General features: G+C 33.1%; 1 protein-coding gene across 1 annotated transcript in view; it reads left to right on the forward strand.

Annotated features, from left to right (window-relative positions):
• Dhx29 (DExH-box helicase 29) overlaps window positions 1–21,272 on the forward strand; it is a 46,530-nt gene extending 25,258 nt beyond the window's left edge. The window contains exons 12-27 of the mRNA XM_027938161.2: window positions 684–827; window positions 4,597–4,773; window positions 5,521–5,661; window positions 6,722–6,866; window positions 6,986–7,103; window positions 8,149–8,233; window positions 9,842–9,930; window positions 10,932–11,060; window positions 11,140–11,215; window positions 11,944–12,168; window positions 13,237–13,373; window positions 13,970–14,063; window positions 15,710–16,012; window positions 17,240–17,371; window positions 18,886–18,982; window positions 20,995–21,272. Of these exons, the coding sequence (XP_027793962.2) occupies window positions 684–827; window positions 4,597–4,773; window positions 5,521–5,661; window positions 6,722–6,866; window positions 6,986–7,103; window positions 8,149–8,233; window positions 9,842–9,930; window positions 10,932–11,060; window positions 11,140–11,215; window positions 11,944–12,168; window positions 13,237–13,373; window positions 13,970–14,063; window positions 15,710–16,012; window positions 17,240–17,371; window positions 18,886–18,982; window positions 20,995–21,056 (2,154 nt within the window). The 3' untranslated portion in view covers window positions 21,057–21,272. The remainder of the gene's footprint in view (window positions 1–683; window positions 828–4,596; window positions 4,774–5,520; window positions 5,662–6,721; window positions 6,867–6,985; window positions 7,104–8,148; window positions 8,234–9,841; window positions 9,931–10,931; window positions 11,061–11,139; window positions 11,216–11,943; window positions 12,169–13,236; window positions 13,374–13,969; window positions 14,064–15,709; window positions 16,013–17,239; window positions 17,372–18,885; window positions 18,983–20,994) is intronic.
• The last annotated feature ends 2,131 nt before the right edge of the window (window positions 21,273–23,403 follow it).

The following is a 23,403-nucleotide window of genomic DNA, read 5'->3' on the forward strand; positions in this document are numbered from 1 at the left end:
AAGATGAGCAACCTCGTTAATTTTTTTTTTTTTTTTTAGCTAATTGGGTTTCTGTCAGAATATAAGGAGGAGGATAGACAGTTTCTTTGCTGCAGCTGTAGGGGGTGACACACATATGCATAAGTCAAAGGAAAGATTTCAGGAGTAAGAAAGAAAGTATGATAGGAATGGATGAGACTTGAAGATTTCCATTAGGTGTGATACTCGCTTTGTTCATCTGCTTTACAGGATTTTGGTGGAAGCTATTCTAAAATTCTGTTCCTGAGTACCTCAATGTTTTTGTTCCAAGATACTATAGTAGAAGATTAGTTTAATATTTACCAATGTTTTAATGATCATATAAATGGTACTTGAAGCCAGCTGAACAGCTTTTTGCATCAATTCCTTAAAGGGAACAAAGGGTTGTATAGTTTTATGTAACTGAAAACTAGGGAAACACTTGATGATAATAAATTGCTCTAAATAGATTTAGACTACTCTATAGCAGCAAGATCAGCATTTATGCTTCTTTTTTCTTTTTTCTCTCTCTTTTTTTTTTTTTCTTCTTTTTTATGTACCAGGGATTGAAACCAGGGCACTTAACCACTGAACCACATCCCCAGCCTATTTTTATTTCACTTTTTATAGCCTGTTTCCCAAATTACTTGTGAGAATATAATCACAAAATTTGTGTTCTCCTTCAGAATGCTTTGTGTGGATATCAGATCCGGATGGAATCTCGAGCTAGTGAATCTACCCGGTTACTTTATTGTACTACAGGAGTTTTACTAAGGAAACTTCAAGAAGATGGTCTTCTAACTAATGTGTCTCATGTTATTGTAGATGAGGTAAGTAAATTTTATAGTTGTGTCCGAATAGATTCTAACATTTTTCTATTAAAAAGATACTACTTCTGCCATGCCCAGTGGCACGCTCCTATAATCCCAGCTATTCCAGAGACTGAGGCAAGAGGATTCCAAGTTCAAGTCAGCCGGATAATTTGGCAAGACCCATCTCAAAATAAAAAGGACTTGAAATATAGCTCAGAGATAGAATGTTCATGGGTTCCATCCCCAGGGCAGCAAAAATAAAAATTTAAAAAACAGAAAGATGTTACTTTTAATACTAGCTAACATTTGTCTATGCTTACTAACTAAATGACAGATACTTTACAAATAATAATTATTTAATTTTCTCTAACCATTGTCTCATTAATTATTTAATAAATGCTCTTTAATATTTGGTATATACTTGATATTATTCAAAGGATCATTCACCAATACACACACACACACACACACACTTATATAAATTCATTATATCCTTCCAGCAACCTAATGAAATAGATATCTTTATTTTACAGTTGAGGAAATTAAAGTACATAGATGTCACATATTGCTAAATTCACATAGCCAGTAAGTTCTTCAACCCTGGCATTCTGATACCAGTCTGGGCTCTTTACCACTATTCTGCCTCTTAGTTTTTAAAAGGTTTGCTCTAACTCTTAAACAAAAGGCAAAAAAAATCATTAATATGTCATTTTTTTTTTCTCTCCAGATGTACCTACCTCTACTTGAATCAAAATGGAATACACACTGAGTTATACCAAAAGTTTCACACTATAATTATTTTAAATGGCATACTAGCCTATCTATGTTAAGTAATTTGATTGTGTGTCTTTTTTTCAAAAAGAGATAAGATATATAGCATTTTTATTATTCAGAAAATACTAAAAATTTCTCTGATGTGAAGTTTTTTGTAAATGTTAATTCATTCACTAAATTAAGAAAGCAATAGTAAAAATTAGTCATTCAGTGATTTTTAATCAGTCAACAACAACATGGAGATTATTTTGTTATTTTCCTCCTTTTGGTTAGAAAATGTTAATAGAAATATTAATAATTAATATTGTGGTAGTAGGTAAGTATAGGAATTTTTATGTAAGGAGTCTTTTTTCCTTAATGGGGGCAGATTGTACCTTATCACTAACATGTTAGAAGGAGGCCAAATGGCTGTTTAGTAGGCCCTTGGATAACTCCTTCTCCCTGGAAGGGTTACCCATAGGGTGCACAGGATGATGAGGGTCACAGCTATGGCTTTGCATGGCCTAGACCTAGATTATATCAGTACCATCAAGAGTCAGAATGAGGCAAAAAATATATTTATAATGAGAAATATTTACTCCTAGGTGAGTTGAATTATTTCTGTCAGCTAGTCAGTAAGTTCTCCAGAACCTCCAAATTATTGGCAGAAAATTGCTTGGTAAATATAGATCCAGATGAACTGTAATTTAAAAACCAGATCAACTTCTAGAAGGTGTTTTCTTTGATGTTTAGTATTAGCCATATATTGTAGAAATGATTAACAGAATTGAGCTTCCCTTCATACCATCAACCCCTTAAACAATATAGTAAGAATAAAATAAACCCAGTGAAATTCATTATCATGTTAAATATAAGGATGTAAGAGATGTTGGGCAGAGTTCATTATATTATACAAGATTCTTTTATGAAGATGCTCAAAACAGTACTATTCCCTGGGGAATTAATTGTATGATTGGTTTTAGTTTATAGTCAATGTGTAGATTAAGTAACGTTTTTTGCTGGCTGCTCATATACTTAACATACAATTTCTGAACACCTATACCAAGTGATCTTAATAGTCTACATATTTTATCTTCTTTTTTTTTATTTTTAATGCAATCTTTATCTGTATTGATTATCATCTGTTTGATGAGGTTTGCCAGACCCATGTCATCCATCAGGTGTTTTCTTTCCTGACCTTCAAATGTAAATATCCAACCGCCTTCTAGATACTTTCAGTCTCAGAAACTTGGAATTCAGCATTTCCAAAACTCAGCTTTACCCCTTCTGCACATTCCTTGTATCTTGCCCCTTCTCTTCACTGAATCTCAGTGAATGATCCTCACAATCACCTAGTCAAACCCCCACAGTAAAAACATCCAAGCTTTTCTTTCTTTCCCCCAAGTCTCCTAAATCCTTTCACCTATTCATGTATATTCTGCCTTTCTGAAGTTCATTCACTTTTTTCTAAATTCACTGGTATCACCCTTGTATGAGACTACCACATCTTATTACTATAAAAGCCTCTCATAAATTGAACTTCAGCTTTCTGTTTTGTTCTCCTCTATTACATTGACCAATTGTAGCCAGTAAGCTTTTTTTTTTTTTGTACCAGGGATTGAACCCAGGACCACTTAACCTTTGAACCACATTCCCTTTTCATTTTTTATTTTGAGACAAATCTTCACTAAGTTGCTGAGGCTGATGTTGAACTCTCAGTCCTGCCTCAGACTCCTGAGCATTTATTTTTAAAATAAAACACAAACCACATGATTTCCCTGCTTTAAAATGCTTTAATCACTGCCCTCCTTGACTTATTAGCATAAAGTCTCAGCTCTCTAATATGATCTTACATAACTATTAATGGGGTACCTCTGGAGTTTCTATTTTCCCCTGAAGTACATTACGATCTCCCTTTCCATCTTATGTACTTTATTTATTTATTTATTTGTTACTAGAGATTGAACATAGGGCATGATTTTATATGTTGGTGTCCCTTGACCTAACACCCTGTCCTCCCTTTCTCATCCTGTGGTTTTTTTGTTGTTGTTTGGTTTTTTTATTTGTTTTTTTGTTTTGTTTTTTTTTTATTCTCCCACTACCTTTTTTCAAACTCATCATTCAGTTCTCAGAATTATTGGCAATTTTTCTTGGTACCTTTCCTGATCACCTGAATTAGCTACCCATCAATGTGATTTTGGGCCACCATATACAATATCCCAAATGACTAAAAATCCTTAAATAAAGAAAACTGTCTGGATTTTTTTTGCAAACCTCAGCATCTAACAAAATGCTGAGAACTTACTGTTTCGTGGGCTCTGTTTTGAAGATTTTGTTTTATCTCATTTGATTATCCCAACAGCTCTATGAAGTTTACATGATTTGTGTTTTCCTTTTATAGAAAAAGAAATAGACCTGGAGATAGTTAAATAACTTGACTGAAATCACTAAGCCAAGAACTAAGCCCAAATAATTGATTCCAGAGCTCAAACACTTAACCACTACTGCCTGCCTTCCAAGCCAGTGAATGATGAACACAGTTTTGTTATCTTGATGTAGTTTATCTTGTATGCTACTTTATATCTGTTATAAAAGGGAATAGAAATAAGAGTACAGAAAGAAGATAGACTTGTATATTTAGCAGATATTTGTTAAGTCCTGAGAATATATCTTGTTTATGCTGTATAGGAGATTCACAGTGATCTTCTCTAAAGTGCATGCACTGAAGGGCATAAAATTCTTTTTGGTGGATGGTAATAGTGAACCTGTCAGATTGCTACTGATTATCTCCATTTTTCCTACATAGTGGATAAACCATCTGTCTTCTGTAGTGATAACAGTAGAGTTTTATATTAATAGCAGAGAGTTAGGAGTCACTCCTTTAAGTTTGAGAGACAGTCTACTCTTATCAGCCACATGTGGTCTGATCTCCAAGCCATATCCTAGGGTAGAAGCCTACAGTGTGGCAAGTGGAATTGTTTAAACCTCTTACTAGACCTTATATATGATTAATTTTGGTATATCTTTATATTAGGTTCATGAAAGAAGTGTCCAATCAGATTTCTTATTAGTTATCTTGAAGGAAATTTTACAGAAACGTTCTGATCTACACTTGATTCTGATGAGTGCCACTGTGGACAGTGAAAAGTTCTCTACGTATTTCACACACTGCCCTATTCTCAGAATTTCAGGAAGAAGTTATCCTGTTGAGGTAAGTTTTTCTTGTAATATGTGTGTAAGCAAAAGCTGCATTCGTAACATAGTTTTCCCAGAACATAGTCCCTTGTAGTTTGAGCCCCAAACTATTCCTTGGATTCTACAAGTCGAGAGAGGGCCTGGAGATAGCCTTGAGAATGACATGGCTGGTGCTGCCTTGCCTGAGAGAGGACAGGATGGAAAGGAGTGTTCTGACAACTGACCTAAGGGCTACAGAACATAAAACTTAGTTCTACATTAAAACCATTATATCCAGATTGAGAGTGGCTACCTGGCTTTAAGGAACTCTTTTTTTTTTTTTTTAACCTATTCTGTGTTTAGGGTCGTCTTTGAAGCTTCTTTTCTGCCTGATTTGGACACAATATCTTTATTTATTTATTTTTATGTGGTGCTGAGGGTCGAACCCAGAGCCTTGCATGTACTAAGCGAGCACTCTACCTCTGAGCCACAACCCCAGCCCCTTCTGCCTGATTTTAATGCTTATCTTTTTAGTTCAGCTGCTGAAGTCTATTCTTTTATCCATTTTCACATTTAAAAAATACATCATAATGTAATTTGTCTTGAGACTTAAGTGACAAACCCACCTGTATTAACAAAATTCTTCATTTCCAAGTAATACTGAAAAAAATTGTTTTCATAATCTAGTTTGGTAACATTCAAAAGGTGATAATCCCCTTTTTCTCTTTATTATATTTCTGAAATGAATTTGGGTTCACCCATTTATCTGCCTTACTCTATGCAGGTTTTTCATCTTGAAGATATAATAGAAGAAACAGGCTTTGTGTTGGAAAAAGACTCGGAATATTGTCAAAAATTTCTAGAGGAGGAAGAAGAAATAACCCTTAATGTCACTGGCAAAGCTGGGGGGATAAAAAAGTACCACGTAAGAAGAAAATCTTTTGAAAGAGATCTAGTGTTGATATCCAGGGCATAACCTGCCATGTGAATTTCATATGGCTCACGCAGTAGATTTGGGTATAATTTGGTAGAAGAGAAACAGATACGAGTGTGAATAAAGTTTAAAGATCATTTTTTAAGCATTGTTTTATAGTCTTTAATTTGTAATATAATTGTTCTCTTACATTGTTCTGAGCCATTCAAACACAAAAAATTAAAGGACTATGTAAATAAGAAGCAGCTTTTATAACAATTTCATAGCAGTGATCAATTATTAAGGAGTAAATTCATAGTGGTTTTATATACTTTGTCTTTTCACCATAAGTGATTAGATGGTGCAGGCCCAAAATCTAGATCTTTGCCATTGGTCTTCTTAGTACCCTCCCTCCTGGCAAGAGCCAGTCTTAGATATATAGGGACAATATTTGGGGCAAGCACAATTCTTCCTAGGGAGTTAGTCTCAATTGTGTGTTTTTAGAAACATCAGGAAAGCTACATTATCTGACATTTTAACCAGTGGTACTATATCCAGCATTTTGAGTACATCTATGACATTTCATTTGTATTTCATGCAAATAACCAAACTGATGGAAATACAAAATTAAAGTTACTTTATCTTTTTAAAGACAGAAAACCCCAGAAAGCAAAAGCTAAAATCTTTCTCTGAAATTCCAAAGATAGGAATTACAAACTAAAAAAACAACTTTAGAAAAGTTTAGTTATTTCAAAAGAGATTATTGGAATTTATAGCCAAAGTAGAATGTAGGAGGAATGAGGTAGGTATAAATTACCATATTAAAATTATTATGTCCTCTCTTGGCCTGACTGCTTTTTAAATGCCACAGAATAATACATAAATTATAGGAGAGATTTGAAGTTTTAAATTTTTTCCACTTGAAAATTGTACTCTTGCTGTATTTTAACAACAGTAATGGTGACAATGAAAAAAGTAGATTTGAATGGATGTAAATAACTTCGTTTTTCTTCTTTTTCTTACAAAAATATTTAATGTTTTCATTCAGCTCTCTGTGGTGTGTTTCTTTTAGGAACACATTCCAGTTTATACTGGAACAAGTGCCGACTTAAATCCTTTTTACCAAAAGTACAGCAACCGCACTCAGCATGCTATTTCCTACATGAATCCTCACAAAATCAACCTGGATCTCATTCTGGAACTTCTTGTATATTTAGGTATATTTCTAGTGTCTCTCTGTTTTGATAAAATATTTCTTTATTTTATTAGCTATTTTATTAATATTTTAGATGCTGTTTTTTAATCTTCAATATTTTATCTTTTTTAAAAATTTCAGACAAAAGTCCCCAATTCAGAAATATTGAAGGAGCAGTATTGATCTTTTTACCAGGTCTTGCTCATATTCAACAGTTGTATGATCTCCTGTCAAATGATAGAAGATTTTATTCTGAACGGTAACTACAAATCTTCACTATATTCCTTGTAATTTTAAGATAGAAAAACATTTGAAACATTAAAAGTCTTGGGCTGGGGTTGTGGCTTAGTGGTAGAGCACTTACCTAGCACGTGAGGCACTGGGTTCGATCCCCAGCACCACAAAAAAAAAGTAAAGGTATTTTGTATCTACCCTCAACTAAAAAAATACATATTAACAAAAAAGTCAGAGTTTTCAAAGTCTTTTCACCTTAAGTGAAAAATGTAAACAGTGAGTTAAATCTTTGTGTTTAATATTTCTATTATAGCATTTCATATAGTAAAAATTTTTACATACTATAGCTGCATTTGTTCTATTTTCTTAGTATGATTAAGTAGAGAGAATCCTGTGATTAAGCATAAAATGGTGACTCTCCCCCCAATCCACTTAACCTTATAAAAACAACAAGAAGCTAGGCATGGTGGTGCATGCCTATAATTCCAGCAGTTCAGGAAGCTGAGGCAGGAGGATCGCAAGTTCAAAGCCAGCCTCAGCAACAGTGAGGTGTTAAGCAACACATGAGACCCTGTCTCTAAATAAAATACAAAATAGAGCTGGGGATGTGACTCAGTGATTGAGGGCCCCTGAGTTCAATCCCCAGCATCACCCCACAAAATAACTCAACAACATTATAAATTATCGTATTTACGCAACTGTTCATCTGTTCTGATATAATTTACTATTGATATCACGGTTTTCACATTAACATTACGACATTTTAAAAAATTCTTTAGACCCTATATTTCATATACAATTTGAGCCACCTTAATACAAAATTCAAAGTTCTAAATGTTTAAAAATCTGAAACAATTCTTACCCCAAGCATTTCAGAGAAGGGATATTCAATCTGTAACTTGTTCATATTACATGGGATTTTATTCAACTATTCTATGAACTTTTGTGTGTTTAAATTTTTCATGATAAACCATTTGAAAATTGCTTTCTATATGCAAATAAACTTTGTTATTCTTTGCAGTGTCTTCTAAAGAGAAACTCTTGCTAAGAACTATGATTTTAACTTTCAGATATAAGGTGATAGCTCTGCATTCTATTCTTTCAACACAAGATCAAGCAGCAGCATTCACACTTCCTCCTCCAGGAGTCAGGAAGGTAAAATTCAGTACATCAAATTTATAGTGATCCACCTGATCATATTTCATGAAAACATTGTGACTTTTTATGATCGAAGGAAATTATTAAGTACCTACTCATGACAGACTCCTAGTGCTCTACTTGAGTCAGAAGTGAACCCAATATTAAAACTCAAGCATTTGAATATTTACATTACGTGCTATTAAAGGGACAAGACTTTTGACGGGAGTGGTAGTTGAAAATATGGCATAAATGTTGCTTGTGAAAAAAACAAATCACTACTTTTCCCAGGAAGGCATTTTGAAGGAAATTGGATATCAGGAGCTGTTTAAGTCCCAGGAGAATTCCTATTTCTAAGCTGTTTTTTTCCTGAATGTTTTTATAGTACAAAGATCATTATATTATGGAAATAGTCTCAGTATTTTCATTGTGTCCTCTCCTCAGGATTCTTCTTGACAAGGAGTATCTCAGATTCTGAACCCTTTCTCTGAGCACAATCTAGGAACTATGGGAAAGATATAGCTGTTGGAAAAAGCCTGACTGTAATGCAAGAGGCCTGGTTTCTAGTTGCTAAATTGCCACCATCTGTGTAGTCTTTGACAACTACTCAACCTCACTTTTCTTTAAGAAAGGTTGAATTAAACTGTTGATTTTCTAACTGTGCCTTGAGAACTATAGGGATCCTGAGGCTATGCTCTGATCTTCAACATTTGGGCTTCCCTGTAAGATTTTGTTTGAAGAAAAGAGTTCCATCTCTTAACCCAAAGGAAAAAAATTAAAATTTAAACACTATTGAAATATAATGATCACATAGGTCCCATCCAGCTCTTCATAATCTGGGTTTCATTTCCTAGAATAAATGAATAAGAAGCAATTATTCAATATCAAAATACACAGAAGTAGAGCAATGCTTATTGGATTTGACTCAGAATTTCCTAAGTTTTATCTCCAATTATTCAACAATAACATAAAAATGCAGAAGATTGCACTATTCAGTAATCACTGTTAATAATTTTAGAACTAGAGAGTTTAGACTGCAGAATTTATCTGTTTCTACCTCCTAATTTACAGGTGAGGTAATTCAGGACAAACTCATAAAGCAAAGATATAAAGAAGCAGGATAGTAAGCAGTTGTCAATCATCTGCTTTTTTTTTTTTTTTTCCTTCTAAGAAATCTGAAAGGTTGCACTGAGCTGTCTCCATTCACTGACCAGTTTCCCATTCTACTCTGTCATTTTTTAAGATGATTTACTAGAATTAGGGGAATGTTGCTTTTCTTATAATAAAAATCAACTTTAATAAACTCAGCTGATGAAACTAGAGCAAATTAATTACAAAATAATAACAAATTTTAAGTTTTTGTGAATAAAATTGAAATTCATTTTTAAAAATTCATCAGTTCTGCTGGGCATGATGATGCACACTTGTAATTTTAGCTACTTGGGAGGCTAAAGTGGGAGGATCGTTGAGCCCATGAGTTTGAGACTAGCCTGGGCAACCTAATGAGATGCTGTCTCAAAAACGAACAATACTAAAAATTCATCAGTTCAAACTATCTAAAGAAGTTTAAATGATGATATGTTGCTGAAAGTTGTTTAAATGTTTTAGCGTTTTGTTTATTTTCAGATTGTTTTAGCAACAAATATTGCAGAGACGGGTATCACTATTCCAGATGTTGTATTTGTAATTGATACTGGAAGAACAAAAGAAAATAAGTAAGTTTGAATTTCCCAGATCAAGACATTTTTAACCTGGAAAGAGTTTGGGGCTCTTGAATTGTTAGGAGAAATTACAGAATCATATAGGGAAAATCCCAAATGTCTTAATTCTGCCCAAAGCAAAAAGCCTTAGAAAAGCTATAGGAAACTTTAAAATGTCTGAGGCTAAATGTTAAGAATTTCATTTCATGGGGTTGTGAGGCCATTGTGCTACTACTTTTAGGAAAGTGCTAAAAAATTTTTACATTACTTTTTGTAGATTTTTTTGTTTCTAAAATAAATTGTTTAACAAAAACATTATTTGTGGGATAATAACAAAAGGACATAAATCTAGAGTCAGCTGGATTTAAATCTCTGATTTGTTATCTTAAAGAAAGTAAAAACTTTCTAATCATCAGTTTTTTTATGTGTAAGTGAGAAAAATGAAGATATCCTAATTGAAAGTGCCTTGTACAGTAACTGGAACATAACAGATAATCTTAACTAAATCACCAACAAAACAATTACTACTTTATAAATATTTTAATATTTATATTGCATAAATTGGGTACACTGCCTTTACTACTTTATAATTACATACACTATCCCTAATATTAGGACACTGTTGAAATATTTGAAAAATAATACTGTCAAATAAAAAATAAGTTCTTGATTGTACCTCTAGAGGAAATGTTTTCAGTGTTTAACTTATCTTATGAAAGGTATGATGAATTTTAATGTTGACACTAGCACTTCTCAAACTATTTCAAAGAATTCTTGTTACATAGGTATTCCACTAAAAAAAAATAATAATAATAATCCTTGATCAGATTAATTTGAGAAAGGGTAAATGACACAAGCTTGTCTTTTTTCCTTGTACCAGAGCTTTTAATTTGGTATTAAAAACTTCATTATCAAAACAACCTATATTTAACTTAATGTTAAGAGTTAAATATTTCTGGGTTTTTCCAATTTTAATGTGAGTTATCTACTTATTTTCTCCTAAAACATTTCTTTAGGTACCATGAAAGCAGTCAAATGAGTTCCTTGGTCGAAACTTTTGTGAGTAAAGCTAGTGCTCTGCAGCGCCAGGGGAGAGCTGGGCGGGTCCGAGATGGCTTCTGCTTTCGATTATACCCGAGAGAGAGGTATGGCACCGCATTCAAATTCAAAAAGTCCAAATCAGTACTAGGTGGCATTCCAGATAAATATTATCTTATTTTTCAGATTTGAAGGCTTTATGGACTATTCTGTTCCTGAAATCTTGCGTGTACCTCTGGAGGAATTATGTCTTCATATTATGGTATTTGTTATTAGGAACTTAGATGAATTTTTTTGTTCTTCACCCTTTTTAGAAAAAAAAAATATAAACTTATCTTGCCTTTATGTTGCTTTATAGATTTTCAAGTATCTTGTTCTTTAATATGTGCTCCTTTCCATCTTTTTATAAGTATAAATCCACTGTGCTTTGATTTTGCCATAAATACTCATAGTTTCTATTAAAATACAGCATATATATTGAAATACAACCTAGATCAGTAGTTCTTATCAGGGGGACATGTGGAGTTGTCTAGAGACATTTTGGGGTTTCATAACTGGCAGGGATTGATAAATGTTCCTGGTCTCTAGTGGGTAGAGATGAGGGATGCTGCTGAACATATGAATAGTGCACAGGACAGCTCCCTAAAACAAAGTACTACCCAGCACAAACTTTTAGTAATGCTGAAATTGAGAAGCACTAACAGACCAAGGAATTCTAGACTGATAATATCCTCCTTTTCTTAGAGTTTTGACTAAAATCAGTAGTGAAGAAACCAAAAATGTGGACTGGAAGATCTCATCCTCTTTTCTACCTTTGCCTCCAAACACATACATCTCCCCAGCCCCACTATAAGAAAAATAATAGGGATAACCTTACACATTTACCCTCTTTGCTTAAAATTTTACTGAACTCAAAATTTAGTTCCACTGTTTGTGTAGTATCAATTCTTTCTGCTCACATACCAATTTTATCACTCTTTCAATCTGCAGAAATGTAATCTTGGTTCTCCTGAGGATTTCCTATCCAAAGCCTTAGATCCTCCTCAGCTTCAAGTAATCAGCAATGCAATGAATTTACTCCGAAAAATTGGAGCTTGTGAACTAAATGAACCTAAACTGACTCCATTGGGCCAACACCTTGCAGCTTTACCTGTGAATGTCAAAATTGGCAAGATGCTTATTTTTGGTGCCATATTTGGCTGTCTCAATCCAGTGGTAAGTGAAATGATACTGCTGCTACTTCACTTTAAATGTCATTTTGCTAGGAAATTCTCAAGTTTGGAAATAATTTTTAAGTTTTAAATTTTTATTTTATATACTTGAAAATCTATTCATTTACTTAAGTATACTACAGGTACTGTTATGTGACTTCAGTTTGTCTGAACTTTTGCTATCAAACAACCCACTTGAAATATTTATTTAGTTGAATATATGGTAGATAATTCAAAGGAAGTTTTAAACACCACAGATTTTGAAAACTAGAATCAAAACTTATTTTTTTTCTTTTATCTGTGTTCCCTTTCTGGGCCAGTAGTTATCAGGATTCTGTTTTCTCCATTCATTCATTCATTCTATGCATCTGTCTGAATCTTTGGGCACATATTCTGCACTGTCTTTATCAAGCTGTGTCCTTTTCTGGGCATAAATCAAGGTTGTTTAAAAACAACTATTATTTTCTCTCTTTTTCTTTAGTAATTAGATCTAGGTGTGGGGTTGGGGATGTCACTCATGGTAGAGCACTTGCCTACCATGCATGAGACCCTAGATTTGATCCCTAGCGCCACAAAAGGAGAAAAGAAGGAAGAGAGAGGGGAAGGGAGGGAAGAAGGAAGAGAGGAAGGGGTTACTCACCAGGATTGTGCCAAATTCAAAAAATTACCTCTACCATGATAGTTTGTCTGAAAAGTTGCAACAAGTTAAGCATATTTTTTTAAAGGGCATGGCAATCCGTGATTTAGCAGTAGGAGTTAAGATAACTGAGCTGTGATTCTGAGATTGCCTCTACCTACATGACAGACTATAAATCACTTATATACATTTTCAGTTTTTTTCTCTAATTTGGGTTCCTTACCTCCTTCAGAAGATAAAAATAAAGTAATGCATTTTTTAAAATGAAACTGAGAGTTACTACTTAAAATGAAAATATAAGTTAGCTATGATGGAATATGGTATTATTAAAAATAAGGACAACTTACAGTGTGATTGTTTTATGATTTGCTTTCTTTTATAAATCTGTTTCAGTGTATACTTCTAATGATAAATTATTTGGTTATTTATGGATAGGCAACACTGGCAGCAGTTATGACAGAGAAGTCTCCTTTTACCACACCAATTGGTCGAAAAGATGAAGCAGATCTTGCAAAATCAGCTTTGGCTATGGCAGATTCAGACCATCTGACAATCTACAATGCTTATCTAGGGTAAAGAAATAATCTACATGGTGGGCTGGGGATGTGGCTCAAGCGGTAGCACGCTCACCTGGCATGCGTGCGGCCCGGGTTCGATCCTCAGCATCACATACAAACAAAGATGTGTCCGTGGAAAATTTTTTAAAAAATAAATAAATATTAAAAAATTCTCTCTCTCTCTCTCAAAAAAAAAAAAGAAAGAAAGAATCTACATGGTATCAATATGCTAATGACCTGAGGTTATTTACTTTTTAAGAAATGAAATCTTTGTCATTAAAATTATTGACATTTCAAGTTTTTTTCATTTGTCACAGTATGTTAGAATTTCATAGTTTTATGCTCTTTAAAATTTAAAAACAATTTTCTTGAGATTACATATATTCATTTATCATGTTTGGAGTCATTTAGTAATTTATTACTATATGTAAACAAAAAGTTTATGTTGTAGTTGAAATTCTTATATAAATGTAGCTGCTATAAAAAGCAAGAACCTTTCTCTTTAAATGATTATAATTTAATTAAACCTTACTTTGGTTACAACCTCTGAAAAAGAAAACTTGGAAAGAAAACATAAACTTTATTCATTTATCAACATTTCATTTATCTAGATGGAAGAAAGCACGGCAAGAAGGAGGCTATCGATCTGAAATCATGTATTGCCGAAGGAACTTTCTTAATAGAACATCACTGTTAACCCTAGAGGTAATTAACACACTTCTCTAAAGTCAGATGGAAAACTATGATAGGCTTATTTTTAGGTGGAGGGGGGAAGAAGAAGAATGTATAGACTAGTGCTTGACACACAGTAAGAATTTAATAAATACTTACTGAATTAATAAACTTATAATTTTTGTTCCATTGTTACTTCCAACAAGTAACCAATATGTATGACATAGTGATTTAAAACAGTACTTAACAATTATATATATTTGGGAAATGATTTTTTGTTTTAAAAAGGCAGCATATTTCCTTAGAAATAACACTAGTATGGGAATTAGGATAGTTAACCTCTATCAGTCTCGGTTGCACTTAAAGAATCTCAAAGGGGCATAATTTACAGTTCTGAATCTGGAAAATTGTTTTCTTCATTATACTAAAATATAGACAGACTATTATAATGAACTTCCAGGTAACCATTTCCTGCTTCCATAATTATCAACATGTGATCAATCTTGCTTTAATTTATATTCTCCTACTAATTGCCCTCTAGATTATTTTTAAGCACATCCAAGGCATCAGATCATTATGTATATCTGAAGTATGGGATTTTTGTTTTCCTTAATATTTTCACACCTTTTAAAATTTTCCTTAATATTTATACAGTGCTTAAATATCCCTAATGATCTCATAAATTTTTTTAAGTTAATTCAAATCATGATCCAAACAAGGAATACCCATTAAATTTGGTTGATATATCCCTTAAGTCTCTTAATCTATAGTTACCCCCTCCTGTTTTTTCCTTTTTGTTTTGTTTTGTTTTTTAACAAACCAGGTAAATCATCCTATAGACGTTCTTACATTCTGAAAATAGCCACTCTGGGCCAACTGACTGAAATTCAGTACGTGGAAATACTGGTTCCTTGGTCCAAAGGTGGCAATTTCTTCAGTTTAGCCCTTTCTCCTTTAACTTAAACCTTACCTTCCCCCAACCTCCAGATTGTTTCTCACTGCCTTCTTTGTCTGATCCTTTTCTTCACCTACTCTGACCTGCAAGGTTTTAGATCTCTTTGCCAACTCTGGTGTTAGAGCAGCTGTTTGGTCTTTCCTCCCCTGGAATCAGTGTTTATTTTACCCCAGACCAAAAGCCTAAAGAATATCCTAAGTGTAAATGTCACCTTTTAATTACTTATATCCTGTGTACTTTGAAAAATGTTCATCCTTCCTGTAGTAATCTTTGCTGATTGGCACTGTTAAAGGTAGAAAAATGTTTTAGGTCACAATTTTAGATTAAAAGAAGTCGAATTCTTTAGGAAATTAAGGTCAGATTCCCAGAGACAAAAGGTAGAGAATGTAATCACAGTTCTTTAATTCTTTTTCATTGTTATTCTGTGACCATCCTCATTGAGTAAAAAAAGGATAGCTACTACTGAAACAGCTCTCATAGAAATGCTTATATTTTATAACATCTAAAATCTTACCATGGTGAAAGATCTGGCTCTAATTCTTAACTTTCCAGTATCTCTTTTCTCTACCCTAACTTAATTTGGGTGGAAGTCAACTAAATAATAATTTGGCATCTTGTCTGTTTTTTATGGAAAACAGTAATACAAATTACAAAGTTATTTGGAAATTTCTCTCTTTTAATCAATTGTGATTATGTCTTTTTTAAAAAACATAAATCAATCTAGGATGTAAAGCAGGAATTAATAAAGTTGGTTAAGGCTGCAGGATTTTCATCTGCCTCAACTTCTACCAGCTGGGAGGAAAACAGAGCCTCACAGACCCTCTCTTTCCAAGAAATTGCCCTTCTTAAAGCTGTATTGGCTGCTGGACTATATGACAATGTGGGGAAGATAATCTATACAAAGTCAGTGGATGTTACAGAAAAATTGGCTTGCATAGTGGAAACAGCCCAAGGCAAAGCACAAGTACATCCATCCTCAGTAAATCGTGATTTACAAACTCATGGATGGCTCTTATACCAGGAGAAGGTAAAGTACTTGTTCTTAAATTCTAGTTTTCAGAACATTTTTCTAGAAGTCATTTATAACAAGTTATGTCCCAACAAATATCTAACTTAGTTCTCAAATTGAGCTATTCTTTTTTGTGTTTGAAATCTAGATGTACATACATAGCTTCTCAAAAATAATACTTATGTCTTTTTCATTTAATAAGAGAAAAATAGTAGAATTTTCTCTGAATTTTGTACTTGGAATAAAGACAGTTATAACAGATAGTTAATTAAGGTATCAGTTAATAAAGTTTCAAAAGGGAAAAAAGACCAAGTTGTATGTTCCATTTCCAAATAAGAGGAATCTTGGATGGGGTAGTAGAACTATGGATTAGTGGGCAAGAGTCTGAGTCATAGTATCACCTAATTTAATAGCAAATATTTATAGATTACAATTAAAACAGTCTTCTGAATCATAGCTACATTGCTATTCCATTCTCTTACTTTAAATGTATGGTAGAGATTATGATGACATTTTATTTGCTTTATATTTTGGTTTTTTGTGTGTGTTTTTTGTTATTGTATTGACTCATGTTTTAAGGCAGTAAGAAAGAAAACATCAAATTGAAACACATTTCTTCCCACATTACTATAAGAGTGCCTTTATTATATTTCTTGACCTTTAAAGTAACAAGAATCCATAATTTCTAGCACTGGCTTGAAAACACTCAATATATTATCAAACTTAAATGTAAAACATGAGAAATTACTGACTGACTGAACATTTATCTAGAAACCAGAAACTTTGAAATGTAATCATAACATTATTATGACATTAATTATTTAATATCATTAAATAATTACTTATACATAGTTTCATTTATGGTCAAGGCATATAATTCAACCTTACAGATAATATTTAAAATGCCTGGGGCTGGGGATATGGCTCAAGTGGTAGCGCGCTTGCCTGGCATGTGTGCGGTCCGGGTTCGATCCTCAGCACCACATACAAACAAAGATGTTGTGTCCACCAAAAACTAAAAAATAAATATTAAAAAGTTCTCTCTCTCTCTAAAAAAAAAATATATATATATATTGCCTTTTAATACATAGGTGATGATAGTAATTACTGCAGAATTGAAAAATTCACATAAGAGAATGATTTAAAAAGAGTCATATTATTGAAAAATGCTTATATGAAACAGATAAATGAATTTTTGTTTTTAGACTGTGAAGTTGTTTCTCTCCCCTTTTTTTTCTTATGTAGATAAGGTATGCCAGAGTGTATTTGAGGGAAACAACCCTAATAACCCCTTTTCCAGTTTTACTCTTTGGTGGTGATATAGAAGTTCAACACAGAGAACGTCTTCTTTCTGTTGATGGCTGGATCTATTTTCAGGTACAGAGCACAGCTGATTTTATTCATTATATAAAAATTTTCAACTTCTAATAACATTGAAGTAGATTTTTAAGTTTTTATTGAGGTTTACTTACTTTTTTCTTACAATTTAAAATAAATGACTTCTTTATTTTATCCTGCCTGTATGGTTTTAAATCTATTAAATTTAGAAATCAAATTATATTGCTATTATAAAAGTATATATATTTGTTATCAGTAACAATTATTAACTTGTCATGTGTTAGGTATATCAATAGTTAATTTCATATGGATTATCTCAAATATAATATCTTAATAATCTTATTAGATATTTTTTTTTAATTTCCTTTCTATAGAGATGCTGCTATATAGAAATACTTTTCTAGATTACATGGATTAGTTATTGGTAGAGCAAGATTCAGATGTAGAATTATTGATCCCCAAATTCAGGATCATTCATTCCACTGTGTTTGGCCACACAAAGACCAAACAGATTCAGTTTTTAATACATATTGTCAAGTTCTCTGTATAAATTAAACCTAGATATGCTTATTTCTGGCAATAAGTGCATCTGTTTCTTTGTAGCACCATCAACATCGACCAGCTTAAACTAAGCAAATCTAAAAAATTTTATTAGGCTTCACCATGATAGCTGTATGCCCAGATCTGTAGAGGTGAATTTTACATGTAACTTAAAAAATTTATCTGGCCAGGTACAATGGCACGCATTGTGTAATCCCAGCATTATCAGAAGGCTGTTGCAGGAGGATCGAAGGTTCAAAGCCAGCCTCAGTTCAGGTTCAAAGCCAGTTGTGGCTCTGGTAGAGTGCTTGCCTAGCACATGTGAGGCACTGGGTTTGATCCTCAGCACCACATAAAAATAAATAAATATAATAAAGATATTGTGTCCATCTACAACTAAAAAAATTTTTTAAAAAAAGCCAGCCTCAGTAACTTAGTGAGGTCCCTAAGCAATTTAGAGAGACCTTGTCTCTAAATATTTTTAAAAGGGTTGGGGATGTGCCTCAGTGGTTGAGCACTACAAGGTACAATCCCCAGTACAAAAAAAAAAAAATTATCTGGTACTTTGTAAAAAAGTTTAGTGGTAGAAATTTCTATTGTTGGATTGTGGTGATGGTTGCACAATTCTATAAATTTGCTAAAAATCATTGAAATTAGATACTTAACAATGAGTGTGTTTTTATGGTTTGTTAAGTTATACTTCAATAAAGCTTTTAAAAAATTTCCATCCCCAAACTTTAGTCTTAACTCCCACGAATTATATAAGAAAAGTTATTGGAATAATAGTTGCTTTATTTGGGGAACAAATATCAAATTTAGTAAGAATATCAATATGTTTGCATAGCTTAACTACTAGAAGTAATTTGCTAATGTTTTTCCATTGTGTTTATGTTAAAAGTCAAGCTTTGCTAAGGCAGGTAAGATGAAAGATATATAGTCTTACCTTAATTTATTTAAAGACACTCAAATTCACCTGGATCAACTTTGTCCAATCTGTCATCTTCTCTCAACAGGCTCCTGTAAAGATAGCTGTAATTTTCAAGCAGCTAAGAATTCTCATTGATTCTGTTTTAAGAAAAAAGCTTGAAAATCCAAAGATGTCCCTTGAAAGTAAGTGTTTGATTATGATGACAGTGGAAGAGAATATATATGTGGAAGACAGTATTTATAATTTATTTTAAGTTAAAGCACACGATAGCACATTGGAGTTATAAATTCCATGTGACTAAAAAAAATTTTAATAAAATCTATTTTATGCTGAATTCCATCAAACTCAGATAATTTCTGATTATTCACAAATTACATATTCTCTTAAGATTCTTTTAGTTTATCTGGGCATAGTAGTACACCCTTGTAATCCCAGAGAACAGGACCCTGAGAAAGGAGAATTACAAGTTCAAAGACAGCAAGGCCCTCTGCAATTTAACAGGATCTTGTTTCAAAATAAAGAAAAAGGCTGGGGTTAACTCAGTGGTTAACCACTCTTGGGTTCAATCCCTAGTATCAAAAAAATAGAAAAAAAAAAAATCTTTTAACTCCTACCTCTTCTAAACTTTGCTTCTAAACTGACCATTTCACAGAAAAAAAAGGGATAATAAAAATGAGCATAAAATTTTACTACTTAATTAGCATCCTAGTAAACTAGTAACATAGTTATTTTTTAAAAAAATAAGAATTAGGAACTTTCTGTTAGGTTTACCATGCATTTCTCACAAATGCAGAATTGTTAACCTGTAAAAAATAAATACATTATCCTTCAACAGAAATCTGAAATTGACACTTAACCATAAAAATCATCCTGACAGTTATAAAAATGCAGGGTCCAAAGGACTATCCCAGACATACTGATCTCTATAGGAGAAACCTATAGCCATTTTTTTCAGTCTTTTATTCTGTATACTTCTGCTTTACTATCATCCCCCTTTTAAATGCAATTTATTAAAATTAACAAATTTCATAATTTGGGTTATATTTCTAATGGAGAATGTTCCACATTTAGGCTTTGATTGGTTACATCCTTATGCTTTGATTTAACATCTTTTCTAGTCCCTGTATTTCTTGTAAACTAGTGGTTGTATAATAGAGACTTGATTAGAATGAAGTTGTAGGAAGAGAATATCTTCCTATTGGTGCTATATGCTTCCCATCACACCATCACATAACATTTGTCAAAATTTCCATTGCAGGGTTGGGGCTCTAGCTCAGTGGCAGAGCACTTGTCCAGCATGTGTGAGGCACTGGGTTTGATTCTCAGCACCACATAAAAATTAACAAATAAAGGCATTCTGTCCACTTACAACTACAAAAAAAAAATTTTTTTAAATTTCCATTGCAACCACTGAAATTCAGAGCATTTAAACCAAGTGTAAATGCAGAATTCAGTATTAGAATTTAGAATTAGCTCTGATAATTACAACTTTTCTAAAAGAGTGATTATGAGATTCTTAGGAAGTCACAATTTCAGGGTAGTTGTTAACAGAACAACCTTAGCAAATAATGCCTCCTCTCTTGATGTTTGTCAAATCAGTGGGTATTGGTTCCCTTTGTTATGTAGAGAAGCTTGTCACTTCCCCATTGACACCTCTCCAAGAACACTTCCCTGTTTCAATTTTTTATTTCCTTTGGTCTAAACATGAAGAAACTGATAACAGTTTCTTCTTCCTTGCCCATTTTATGGAAATCCTGCCATACTCTGAGGAACATGGAAAAGTCAATAGGATTATTTCAACCAGATGAAAAAGTTGTAAGCAAACATCTTATCTTGAATTTTTAAAGAAAATATTTCTTACAAAGAAAAGAAACAGTTTTTACCACATTATGTCTTTGGACCTTAGCCTGTACATAATCAATATTGACTTTTTTCCAAAATGTTGATTTTTTTTTTTGTTATTGTTGTTGAATTATAGTGAAACTATAATAATAGATAACATTTATAGGACAACAAATAATATTTTATAGGTATCTCTAGTATTATAGTGAATATTGTTGGTTTTGATTTTGTATTCTTAATTTAAGAAAATATTTTAAAGAGAATTCCTCTTATTTACATGCATATACATTGGAAAGTTAGCCAGTGTTGAATTTATTCATGGGTGTTTTTTTTTTTTTTTTTTTTTACTCAGATGACAAGATTCTACAGATCATTACAGAATTGATTAAAACAGAGAATAGTAATGGATACTGAAATTAAGATGAAGATACAATTGTGAAATTATGTGAAAATGGACCATCTTATTAAGTATTTCATTATCTAAAATGTTGGTACTAGCCATTAACCTAAAGGTGGTGGGGGAAGAAAAAGCACAGACTTTCAACATGTGTAATTTTCTAGTTACTTTTTAATGATGATTATTCTCAGTGTATTTGCCACTACATTTACAATAAATTCTTTGGTATCATCCATGTTTTGCACACCGTTATGTGCCTTAAGGGCAAGACCTTTGTCTGAAGTATCTATAACTTAGTATTGTGATTTTCTGAGTAGCTGCCTCATCCTCTTCTGTAGTATCTATAACTTAGTATTGTTATTTCCTGAGTAGCTGCCTCATCCTCTGTCAGCCCTTGAGGTTTGGAGAATTTAGACCATTTTAGCCCAGAAAACAAAATGAACTTAAAAGCTATTATAATTAAATTTCCATAAAAAAGAACAACTTCAGAAGTTAGTTATTTAACAATTGATACTCAAAATTGGAACCTAAATAAGTGTACAACCAATAGATTCCACCTCTTTCTGTAGCAGAAAACATAAAGATGTAGTGCTGGAGGATGGCTAGAAATGATGAATGCTTTACTTATCAAGTTTGGGTTAGATAGCTTGCCCTATTTCGTCATTCCAAAGCTTTAACATTACCACCTTTGAACCAAGCTTTTGGTACCCACAAGTGAACAGGTAAGTTGAGATAGTAAAACATGCATAGATATTTTTCTTTTTTTAACTTTTTTTTTTTGAGATAGGGTCCTGTTATGTTACCTAGTCAGGCCTAGAACTCAAAATCCTCCTGTCACAGCCAAGTAGCTGGAATTATCACGTGCTACCACATGCAGGTTTAGATATTTTTCAGTCATTTTATTTGTTTTGCTTCCTTTTGAACTCAGGGGCACTTGACCACTGAGCCATATCCCCAGCCCTATTTTGTATTTTATTTAGAGACAGGGTCTCACTGAGTTGCTTAGTGCCTCACTGTTGCTGAGGCTGGCTTTGAACTTGCGAACCTCCTGCTTCAGCCTCCCAAACTGCTGGGATTACAGGCATGCACCACTGCACTCGGCTACTTTCTCATTTTACATTAGTAGATTGTTAGTGAACTTCAAATACAGTCCTTCTTAGATCAAGCAGTAGAAATTATATCTGAAGGACAAAAGATTAGAATTTTATAGAAACCTAGTACAATTGACTCTCATAATAGATACTCAGTTTTAATATTTGTTGACAAATAATCAACTTATATATAGATGGAAGTGAATGATAATACTTAGTAACAGTCTCTAATTTTCGGTTTTACTTGCAGTATAGCAAGGAATTTGAATTTGACAGCTGGGAGTCCATGTGACAACAGTTTGGAATCTCTCCTTAGTGCCCTTAATATAAAGAAGAATGCCAGCGGAAAGAGCTAGATGGGGTGCTGGAAGCAGTTCAGCTTGAGACACACAGAGGCATAGGAACTCTAGAGTCCTACAGATGGAACTAAAGTTGATCAGTCATTTTGTATGGGCAAGCTAGTGCCCCAAATGTTTTGTCTGTTAACTGATGTACTCCACAAAATCCTGTGAGGTAGTTAACTGTGTTAACCCCATTTCTCTGTGCTCTGAGGCATAGAGAAGTGAAATAACTTGTTTAGAATCATACTGATAATAAGTGGCAAAAGCATCATGACTCTAGAACTACTTAAATTTCTGAAATATAACCATTATTCCTTTGATATTGTCAATCAGTGGCTCACATCAATCTCCAGCACCACATATACACAAAAAGACTAGGGTCATAAAGTTAGTCTTCTTCAGACATGATTAAGATATGGGAGTTGATGGGCTGGGGTTGTAGTTCAGAGGTAGAGCGCTCCCTTACCATTCATGAAGCACTGGGTTCGATCCTCAGTACCACATAAAAATAAAATAAAGATACTGCATCCACCTATAATTAAAAAATATTTTTTAAAAAAAGATACAGGAGTTTAGTAATCATCAAAGAACAGAGAAAATATTTTTAAATTTTAAAATCTCATAGAACTCCCTATTTTGAAAGATAAAAGCTATACCACTTGGGTGATTAACCTTTTACTGGTTTCCCATTACTCTCAAAATATAAAGTTCTGTATGTAACCTACAAAGTTCTAAATGACTTGGACCTTACTACCCTCATTTTCCCTGCTTTCCCATTTCTCATTGTACTCCAGTCACCCCAGACTCCTTTTCAATTCCTAGAAGATGCCCAGCAGTTTTTTAAGCATTTTCACATAAGTTCTGCAATAATGTACTGCATCTTTATAGAACAAACCGTCCTACTGAAGTACATCCCCCTGTTAGTAACACAG

Source organism: Marmota flaviventris, chromosome 5 (genome assembly GCF_047511675.1).
Source record: "Marmota flaviventris isolate mMarFla1 chromosome 5, mMarFla1.hap1, whole genome shotgun sequence".
Classification (NCBI taxonomy): domain Eukaryota; kingdom Metazoa; phylum Chordata; class Mammalia; order Rodentia; family Sciuridae; genus Marmota; species Marmota flaviventris.